The sequence below is a fragment of the Nanorana parkeri genome, unplaced genomic scaffold (genome assembly GCF_000935625.1).
Source record: "Nanorana parkeri isolate BGI_ZX_2015 unplaced genomic scaffold, ASM93562v1 scaffold48, whole genome shotgun sequence".
NCBI lineage: Eukaryota > Metazoa > Chordata > Amphibia > Anura > Dicroglossidae > Nanorana > Nanorana parkeri.
Window position 1 is genome coordinate 452,460 of NW_017306316.1, and position 11,187 is coordinate 463,646.

Here is an 11,187-nt window from a genome sequence, read left to right on the forward strand (position 1 = left end):
TTGCGTCTTCTCTTCATACACTAAAGGTGGATCAGAATCCATGTTAAACTTCTGTGAAAGTTGTAAGAGAAAGTTTAAAGAAGTCGCATTAAATGAAAATTTGGTAATCCATCATGGTCAAAGTGGTGATAACATGTAAATGTGTATGTTGAAGCTAAACTTTTGCTCTATTAGTTATACCCAAGACAAAAATATCAGAATTACTGTAACAAATTAGTAATATGTGGCATGGAAGCATTTCCTTTTAATTTTCCTTATCTCCCTTTACTTGGTGTGTCACCTGGCAGAGATTGTCTTGTTTACATCCTACCAAATTAGTATCTGTCCTTCCTCTTCCTTTACTTGTTTTTCAACAGGATTGGGAAGTTGGTTTCCTCTGGAGCTGGAAACTGCAGATAAAATAAGCTTGATTTACAGTAACTAAAATAAAGGTTTTTAAAGGTTTGTCCGTGGTAAACCTTATTCCTAATTTTCACCGGTATAACACCCACACCCCCATAATTTATTATGCTAGCCCTAATCAATGCCATGATTCCTTTGATATATGATATATTTGTGTTTTGCTAGCCAAGAATGGTTAGAGCACCAGGTTTTTCATCTGTTAGATTTTTATTGCTGTCAGTGTCATTTAAGATTTACACTTGTTACCTGCTACTGTGGTAACATTGTCACCTGGAATTAAAGGAAAGTCTCCCCGACTTGATACAGAAACCAACAAAAAAAAGCTGATGGGGTTCTAACTATTTATTACAAATATTTATATAACGCCGACAATTTACGCAGCGCTTTACGTATTGTACATCAACATCAGTCCCTGCGGAGCTTACAATCTAAGGTCCCTATCTCGCATTCATACATATGCATTCTGCCAATAAACTCACTAGCATGTCTTTGGCGTATACCGGAGGAAACAGACTTATGCACAGGGAGGTCATGCAAATGTTATGCCGGTAGTGTCCAGCTTGGGAGTCGAAAAAGTTTTTGCTATAGAAATAAATGTTAACACAGCACTCCAGTTTTTTTTTTTTAAAAAAGGCCAATTTACTACACCCCCTTCCACACCACTTTTTAAATCCCCCAAATGCAAACCCTATTTTCTGGGGGTCTTTTGGGTGGTCACATGAAATCCTTGGGTCTTCTTCCTACAGTGGCAGTGGATGGTCTTCGTATTCCCAGAAAACTGCATTGACATCATAACTCTCCCCATTATTATAGTGTGATTCCAGGCTAGGTTTTTTTTTCTTTTGTGGTTTTTCTTTATTACAAAACTGGAGTTCTACTTCAGCTAAACGCCTAACTTCAAATCCTGTCTTGCATTGAAAGGACAACCTAAGTTATAATTATGGTAAGGGAACATAGACTCTAGTGGTAAGCAAGCTTTTCTTGATGAGCCAGTTCTTTAGTTATGTTTGTGTGATGGAAATGCGTGATCATCATAGGTCACTGCCGAGTTTGTTTATCTCCTTGGTGACAATTGGGCCAGTCCACACTACGCCATTTTACTTTGTAATACATTTCAATCTGCTCGTTAACATGACCTCTTTCATTAAACACATGGTGAGCTCACCATTGCCTTCAACTGAGATTGTTGTGGTGGGTATTGAAGGAAGGCAGTATTTTTGTGGTCAGAGAAAATACATAATCACCTACAATTCCACCTGTTGGTTTCAAGTTAGGCTAACATATTTATCATATTTTTTCCTGCAGACTGCTACTTATAATCTCGGTAACATTTTTGTCAACCACCCGAGGTCTTGGAAGAAGGAGTAGCACATTTATCAATGGTTTGACTGCATTTAGTTTGATAGCTTTACCAATCAATTAGAAGTTTTGTAGCATGATTTAGTATTGCACATATGCTTTAACTTACGTAATCCTTTGCTGGCCGGACCGACCGATCAGTTTGGGGTAGAGAATGTTTGTTTTTCCAAGAAGCATTCCAGTGAGAGGAATCCTATGATTTCATCCTGGTTATTTCTCATCTGATTCAACTCTTGATAAAACATAAATGATATTAAAGGATCAGAAATAACAGGAAGGATTAAATAGGCAATGTTAATGTTGCTGGGGGTCAGCTGATCCTCTTAAAACTTGTTCTGTGACCTTTACAGTAAGGATTAGTAATTGTGGAAAAACAAAAAAAATTGTGTGATGGTGAATGAAACCAGAATGTATCACTGAGATTCAGAATATGCTAAACCTGATGAGATGTTTTTATAAGTTTACGTTGTTAATGATCCAATTATAAAACTCCTCATAATTTTCTTTATCTGTAAATTCTAAAAACAATGGTTTAAGAGGAATGCATTAAAAGGAAAAAATTATTTTCCCTAAATGTCCTGCGTTATTTTTTTTTCACCAATATTTAATATTTAGTATTTTATATTGTGGTTTGCTTAAAGCCCAGGTCCAGCCAAAATGTTTTTCTTTAGTTTTGAATGGAGTGAGGAACTGAGGGCAGGTAAAAAAATCTGTGGGGTACATGCCATGTAAACGTGGACTTCTATCCCAAGTTGACAGCTGAGACAAATCCCTGTGCTAGAAAAGAGAACGATTTGCACCATATGATGCACAGATGTACTGACAGGTCTTTGCTTGGGCTGCAGTCAGTACCATATCTAGGGTATAGGAAACATGCTCGGTGCACTCCTGGACAGTGGTGGTGTTTGCCCCTTTTATCTAAGCTGTGCCTCATTCAGAGGTCTTGTCAGCACGGATCCTCTATGACCTTGGTTCTCAACTGGTGGGTCGTGACCCAAAAGTGGGTCGCGACCCCCGGTTCAGTGGATCGCCGCATGCCTTCCACTTTTCTAGGTGAGAGGCTCCTTAGCCTCTCCCTAGCCTCCCCCTAGCGCAGCATTGTCTGTTCTCACACCGAGCAGCCATTCAAAATATGCTGCCCGGCACTGAGTGTCAGCTTGAGGTGGGGTGGGCTGGGGGTATGGCAGCGAGGGAGCTCCATCCATACGTGCATTGCTTACAGTTTCCTTGCATGTCCTGTAGAGGTGCCTGGACCGGAGTGACATCACATTCTGGCTCCCGGCACCTCTACAGGGCACGCAAGGGAGCTGCATAAGCAATGCACATATGGATGGAGCTCCATCAAAGCACAGCAGCCCACACTGCCGGCATTCCACTGCAGTGCGACTTAAGTCGCAACTTAATGACCGAGGACAAATGTGGGTCCTGAGATTACACAGGTTGAGAACCACTGCTCTGTGACAAACAGCAAACCCCTATCGCTGCTGTCATGTGTAGACCGGGGCAGAGGAAGTTACACTACTCACTTCCTTTGCTGGGTTCCGACTGGTACCATCATCTAATCCAGAGCTTGGAAGTGAGTAGTGCAAGCATTCCTCTACCCTGGCTGTTTATTTAGAGGTGACAGCAGTGATCGGCTGAACTGTCTATCACTGCTATCACTATGGGTCTGCGCTGATCTGAATGGGGCACAGCTTAACTGGCACAGCTTAACTAAAACGGTCCTCATGTCTTATACCGGAGGACCAATTGCCTTTGGTGTCACTGTAATCACTGCGGCATCATTCTGTTAAGATACAAAATTAGCTTTGCTAGCCTGCTCCCTACGCATATACATTCCTTTTTTCACACCGCCTCATTCCTTATCCAATGCTGTATGCTCCCTATTCCCTATTCTGCTCTGGCTCATTCCATATGCCATGCTGTATGTTCCTTATTTCATACTGCTTTATTCCATATGCAATGATGTACATTCTCTATTCCACACCACTCCATTCTATATGCCATGCTGTACGTTTCCTATTGCACGTCACCTAATTCTATACACCGTGTTATACTCCACACTGCTAGATTCTGCACACTGTACTGTACATTCCCTGTTTATTCTGCACCAATCTAACAAGCCCAGCAACTCAAGTGTGCATGTGTGCCTGGGTGCGTGAGAACTGGGGTGTCGGATGTTTGCACAGGGGTGTCAATTTCAGTGCTTGCCATGGACACTCTTTACCATAGATACGCCCCTGGCTGCAGTTGAGGATTTACATATACTTCCTAAATACTCCTTCCTATATATATTCCTATATACAGGTATCCTGGGTTTCTAAAGAATGCAAGGTACATCTCAGGGTGCCTGCTGTTCAGCTCTTTATAACCATTAATATGATTTAAGGAACAGCTTCAAACAGCTGCAGGTCTATTCACTAAGTCATTGCCAAGATAAACTGAATGAAAGTTTGTAATATTATTTAAAAAAAGTTTGATAATTTCTACCTTTTGTAAATAAGTTCACTCTTGGACATTATATTATAGTCTGAACATAGAAAACATTTCAAGTGAATGTTTTTTTTTTAGCTAAGTATGATCCCTTGTATAAAAAACCTTTTGTAGATCAGCGTTGGCAGAAAAATCTGCAGAGCTGACATTTTTCAGCAGCTTTTCGCTGGATAAACAATTTTTCTTTTTACTTTATTTTTTTTATCTTACAATAATCAAATAACTGTACACAGTTAGTATGCACATTTACTGTACCTAGAAACAACATTTCAATACTGCCTGAGGCTATTGCTTGTTTATTTTGCACATCATTTTATTTGCTGTTGCAGAATATCTTTATTCCTTATCGAAATATTTTTCTTTATCTTTATTGAACTAATAATATATTTGTGCAAATGATCTTTTAAAGTCTGAGAAGAACTGTCATGAGTAGCTGTGTTGTTTATTCCATTGATATCTGAGATCTGCTTGTACGATAGATTGCATGATCTGAGAAATGTTTTGTCTGTCCTTCCAGTATCAAGTGGGCCAGCTATACTCTGTAGCAGAAGCCAGCAAAAATGAAACAGGAGGAGGTGAAGGCGTTGAAGTACTTGTAAATGAGCCTTACGAAAAGGATGGAGAGAAAGGGCAGTATACACACAAGATTTACCACCTACAGAGGTAATTTAAGTCTTTTTGTGAGTTCTTCAGAGAACACCATACAATGTGGTTACTAATGACTTTACATACTGTGTTTTGTAGTTCTTTCCTTTTCTCTTTGCTAGAAACAGGACATGGTGGCTATCTTATATGTAGGATTCAGTGTATCCGTAAGGCGATGGAAATTTATGAGGACTATGAGGCGAGTGGAAATCACTTAACCTCATAGTTCGAGCCGACGTGTGACAATGAAACTGTCACACGTTGGCTCAATAGATGGGGAAGTGAGCGGACGTATACCGCCGCTCGCTCACTTCTCGAGCATCTCCCTGTAGAGAGCCGTGACTGTTAGTCACCGCTCCCCGCAGGGATTCCCCCCTCCCCCTCCCCGCTCTGATCCTCCAGTGCTGAGTGGAGGAACGGACGGGGTGGGGCGGGTGCAGCTGGCTCTGCCTCTAGATAGGCAGAGCCCGCTGTCTCACGCAGCTTGGTGGATCTCGACAGCATTGTCGCGATCCGTCCTGGCTGCAGCGGTCTCAGTATACCGCGAGCCGTAGTTCGCTATATACTGAGCTTTGGCTCACTGGAGGACGCTAGTATATGTCTTCCCATGACCCTTAAGGGAACACTTACCCCATAGTTCTCTTAAGTATTGCCACATTATTAAATACAGTTTAGAATAGATCACTGCCGTTGGATGCATCTCTCCTGTGCTGTTAACTTGAATGGGTACAGCGGCTTTATAAAATATGTATAGCTGTATGTGGCTTTGCCAGCACCACCTGACTCAACAAAATCCAATTATTCATTGGACTTTTGCTGAAGGAGCCAGGTGGAAAAATATTGGCCGAACAGTGGCTGCAGCCAATCAGCTGTTTGGTTATTTTGACAGTGGCAGATGCCAGTTGTAAGAATATAGTACCCAGCAGGGAAGATTAATCTAACCACGCCGTTTAGCATGGATGAAGAAATCTGTTGGATATTCTTTAGTTCAGCGGAAGTCTATGGGTGGTATGGCATGCCTTAGGCACCGTGTGCAGGTATCTGTGCAGATCAGCTCAGTTCAACTGATGTTTTTTTGAACGAGCCCTTATTGTAGATATTGGATATTTTGTTTGTAGTCCATATGTTAGGACTGTTCAAGACGACCCTGGCAAACTGTGCGTTTTATTCCAAATTTGGTTACTTTTGAAGAGGTTTACGCCACATAAGAAGTGCTTTTGTTTTTCTTAGATGTATTTGTGAGTACAGCTCCATACTTAATCCTTCAGTCTGTGTTTACGAAATGTATTCCTCGTCTGTTTTGTGTACAGCAAAGTCCCGACATTTGTACGGATGTTGGCGCCTGAAGGAGCACTAAATATGCACGAGAAGGCCTGGAATGCTTACCCCTACTGCAGAACCAGTGAGTAGAGAGACGATAATCAGATGAATAGTTCTCCTGTCTCTTATTAACAATATGGTCCGTCGCAGTACAATCTGACTGCAGCCTCTTTGCTCTTGCTGTGACTTTGTTACCTAATCTGCATGTGCTTCTCACTTGCACTGCTCTTTTATCATGAATAATTCAGGCCATTTTGACAGGCATCTTGTTACCAAAGTTGGGAGAGGCGGGAGGGCTAAAAAGATGCTAACTTGGCACCAACATGTCGTATTTGTCTCCCTGAGGATATCTCCTTGCATGGTGGCATCCCTTGACCTACTCAGTTTAAAATGGAACAGTTTTATGTGTGACTTTCCTTGATAACTGAATTTAAACCCAGGGCCCTGACCTTCTAGAGAATCAGCTATGAGTACCTTGGCATTCTTGTACATGCTTAACACCACATTAGATATAATTGGTGTCCTGCTGTGAACCAGCAATGAAAAACAAAGTATCTAATACACTGATAATACAAGAAGCAAATAGCAAGGATAACAAAATATTGAATATATTCAGTTTCATAATCATTAGTAACTTTTCTTTTTTTTTTTTTGCATGTTGCATCGATCAGTAATTACAGTAAGTATTGGCTTTTATTTCCTAATAAAATAAGATTAAAGCAGATGTGAAGTCTAATTAAAAACAGACCAAATTGCGAGTTTTCGAGTATTTTTTCCATGTTGCATCGATCAGTAATTACAGTACATATTGGCTTTTAGCTTCTGATCGATGAAGACCAAAGATGATGTAACTTCTAAATAAAGAGAACACAGAGCAAATTGTCAGTTTTAGAGTACTGGGTTATGTTTAAGGACATTCTACTGCAAGGGTTGAAATGGTCCCAGTTGGAGCGAGGATGGGGGGGTTGTATAGTGATTTACAGCTCTCCGCTCGTTAAAGCAAAACTTTCGTCTCCAAAGTATGTTTTCATACAAATATCAGTTGGATCTCACCATATTTTGCTGCTTGCCTTGGGAGCCATAGCTTTGCTATGTACTGCATGGTAGTTTTGTTTTTAGGTCCCTTTTAGCTTAGCATTCCACCTGCAATTCTGATTCCCTAAATAGAGATACATAGAAATGCCTCCTCGAGAGGAGTTTTGAATCTCGAGGTGATGTACTAAGTTGCTCCTCTGGTATTCATAATCCTCTGAGAAGCCCGAAGGTGAATCTACTGCAATGAACTCTGTGTGAAAGTCATCAGTGGGCTTGCGGGAAAGAGGAAGCCAGCTGGAGCAAAAAACGGAATCGGCTTTATAGGGCCAAATAAGGGCTGTGGTGCGTGGAGGAAAGGGTATTCGTACCATCATACTATTGCTCATTGTATTTTTACATCTGATATAGTTCTGGACCTACTGAATATCCCTACGTTAAAAAAGAACTCCAATTAAACTTTTATTAACCCTTGCAGTGTGGCTACCCCAGCACTACAAGGGTTAGCTGCTTGTTTTCATCTTGCTGCTAAAATAACACGGTCATACTCACCCGAACCTCGGAGCGGATGAGTATAACTGTTATTTTAGCACCTAGATGGAACTTACCGGTTAACCCTTGCAGTGCAGGGGTAGTCTCAACGCAAAGGTTAATAAAAGTTTTGCCCGGAGTTCTCCTTTGACTTGCAAGTATGGCTACGTTAAGACTTGATAAGAGAAAAGGAGAAACTGCTTATCTTTCCTAGATAACATGCTGTTTTAGGTTCAAAGCAGAGTTTACTTTAGGTTTGGGGTGTTGAATCAGCCAGTCTGAACTCTGATCCTTTCCATTGGCCTATAGGTTCACTTTACCTTCTATGGGATAGCTGCGCATTAGTGAAACTTCAGCCCTTATCTGAGATCACCAGTGCTGACAAGGACTGCAGTAGGCAAACAAGTTTGCCTTTTTAATAAATAACTCCACTAAATTACATTTAATAGAGGAGTAGGGATGAGTGTAAACTTCCTATATGCTTGCATTTCAGCTGATTCATGTGAATCTTCTGAAATGAGAGCTGTGGGTTGGCCCCACTGAATCCACCCGGATGGACAGGAACTTGGCAGAAAGAGTTGGCTGAATATTGACTGCAGCCTATTAGCTGCAGTGACTGTTTTGGTATTCTGACAGCTGCGGGTGCTGTTGAGAATTCAGTAGCCAGCAGGGGGAAATTCATCTGTGCATGTTGTTTAGTGTTGGCTGAACGAGAGAAATCTTCACATGTATGCCTTTTCTGTTATTATATGGCTTGCATCTCTTCCCTCCTTTCATATATAGTTTTGTGCTGAGCACATTTGTTTTGAAATTCCCCTTACATTTCTGTAGTATGGAAACTCTGTGCACATAGGAAAAGCTGCAAGAACAATCGAACTGCTCAATGCAGAACTATAAACTGGTTGGACGGGATGCAGAAGGAAGTCATCTATACCACAGCAGAATCTCATCCCCATAGAGCACCTCTGCTTTAGGACTTGTGCACACAAACATTGATGATCATGCAGTACTTAGATAAAAATAGTAAAATTGGCTAAACATCTATTGCTTTCCAAGGTGAGGTGAAATCGGGAGTCTGTGGTAGTCTTTGCTTGTCTAGTCTATAATAATTAAAAGAGTTGTAAAGTCCCAGCATGTACTATCCCTGTTATAACATCAGCATTGTAATAGGAATACATATGATAGTTGTCTTTCATAATGCAATCAAAGCTTGCTTGAAAAAAAATCCTTTTATGTAGTCAGTGCTCCCTTCCATCTGCCCATCATTTTCAACATCTTCCTTGATTCCCAGTGCACTTTGCATCTTTCTCTGTTCGGTTTCTCTAGACTACATATCCCACCATATATTGCTTCCAGCAAGCAATGATGATGTTACATTGTGGGTGTTTCTTGTGCTCACTGTGAGAAAGAGTTGAGTTGTAGTTCAGACACCAGGCTTTGTGAGAGTTATGACACAAGGAAGTTCATATTCACAGGGCTAAGTGAAAATGTGTCAGTGCATTGAGGAAGTACATCCTATGGGCATCTTTAAGTATGTTTCCAAACTTCTAGATTGATATGGTTATTAGGAGTGGGGATAGAACTTATGGAAATTTAATATATAAATACATATTTATTTTCAGTTTTTGATCCTTTTAACAGCTTACTTTCAGTACTTTTTTTATTTTCTATTTTATTTCCTATTGTAGGCACCGGAAATTACACTTCAGGAATACACATCAAACTTTCCATTTCTGGCACTCTTGCATATTAGGGATTAGGTATTAGGTATTCATACTCGCCCAAATGCTCTCATACCTACCCCAATACTGGAACTGCCGATCAGAGGGAGATTCCCTCTGACTGACAGTGCCACGAGGGAGAATGAAGCCGGCTTCCCGGCCAATCAGTACCACTATCGGCATCCTGGTGTAGCGTGGGCCTTGCTTCTTGATTGGACAGGAAGCCGGCCCCACGCTACCCCTGGATGGCGATAACTCTGTATCGGCAGAGTACTGACAAAAAAATATTGGTACTCGATACCGGAAAACCAGCATACGCGCATCCCTAATGCATATGATTCCTTAGACAAAAAAAAGGCCCAAAGAGAATTGCTTTATAACATGCCTCGGCCTCTGGAAGTCATGCCTGTAACTGTCAGTCTTGCAATGCCTCATGGGAATTGTAGTTCCACAACAGCTGGAGGGCCCGAGTTGCCCACCCTGATTTATAGCCAGCTTTAGTTAGCAGTGATTTGAATTTGGCTCAAAAAGCAAGGTGTGTTCCAAGTTCCCGCGTTCCTTCACATAGGATATAATTTATTCTTTAATTGCTGTATAGTGCGTATTAAAAGAGTAGAAGATTCTTATGATGGCATTTGAAGTCCCACTGCTGCGACTGCTGTCTCAGCCAAGTGTGTGACCTTTTCATTTGTGCTCCACCACACTGTGGCTATTCATCCAGTGGATCCAGAACTGTTTCTGTTACATTCTAGTGCTTGTTATATTGCAGACTGATTACTTTCCCCTGGGAACATTTGTTGGTGGGTTCAGTGGGGAATGTTCTTGTATTAATAGCTTCGTAGTTCCCTCATTTGCAATTATCTCATGAATCAGTGCCTGCACTGCTAACAGTATTTTACATTGGGTGTTCACGTCAGGCCGGTGAACAATACCGGGATATATATAATGCTTATTCACTTAATTGTGCATGGTTGTGAAAATAATCTACTGATCTTCATGAAATAGGAACTAATCATTTTATCACATCGTCTCCCACTCCTGGCATATTCGCTGGATGCTGTTGTGCTGCATATTTTAATATATTTTCAGTGTGCTTAATGCAACTAATAGTCTTGGCACATTTAATTGCTAATTAAAGTGCACTGTAATATTTGTGAAGATGGCTCAGCAAGCGATTACCACATAATGACATGTGCTTACATTTCAGAATGAATACATGAAGGACGATTTTTTGATTAAGATTGAGACGTGGCACAAGCCAGATCTTGGCACACAAGATAATGTAAGTGTCACGTATAAAGCTTCTTCATTATTATCACTATTACCATGGGAATCTTTCTAATTACTACGTGTTAGATGTATTCTCAGTGTGTTGAAAGATCTAAAACACAGCCTGTTAGTTTGAGCTTTTTAAAGGGAAAGACATTTTTCATTTTGTAGTAGATAGCTTGCATTTCTTGACCAGGAGTCTCACTGACTAGGCTCAGGGACAGGGCCAAGCTCAACTTTTAAAAGAAAAGTGATGATTTGCATATAAATATTTATAAATTATATATATTCTCCAAGATGCTGTGAATAGGTCCGGTGCTGGGGTGCGTGTAACACCTGTGCACAGGTTCGGGAGTTATTCATCAGTGGCCACCCAATGACCGAAGAGGATGCCTGGGAACCCAGAAGTGTCAGC

At 41.0% G+C, this 11,187-nt stretch overlaps 1 protein-coding gene across 1 annotated transcript in view; it reads left to right on the forward strand.

Annotated features, from left to right (window-relative positions):
• PITPNA (phosphatidylinositol transfer protein alpha) overlaps positions 1–11,187 on the forward strand; it is a 66,374-nt gene that overhangs the window by 40,560 nt on the left and 14,627 nt on the right. Inside the window, exons 3-6 of the mRNA XM_018573541.1 lie at positions 4,772–4,917; positions 6,210–6,301; positions 6,891–6,898; positions 10,711–10,785. Of these exons, the coding sequence (XP_018429043.1) occupies positions 4,772–4,917; positions 6,210–6,301; positions 6,891–6,898; positions 10,711–10,785 (321 nt within the window). The remainder of the gene's footprint in view (positions 1–4,771; positions 4,918–6,209; positions 6,302–6,890; positions 6,899–10,710; positions 10,786–11,187) is intronic.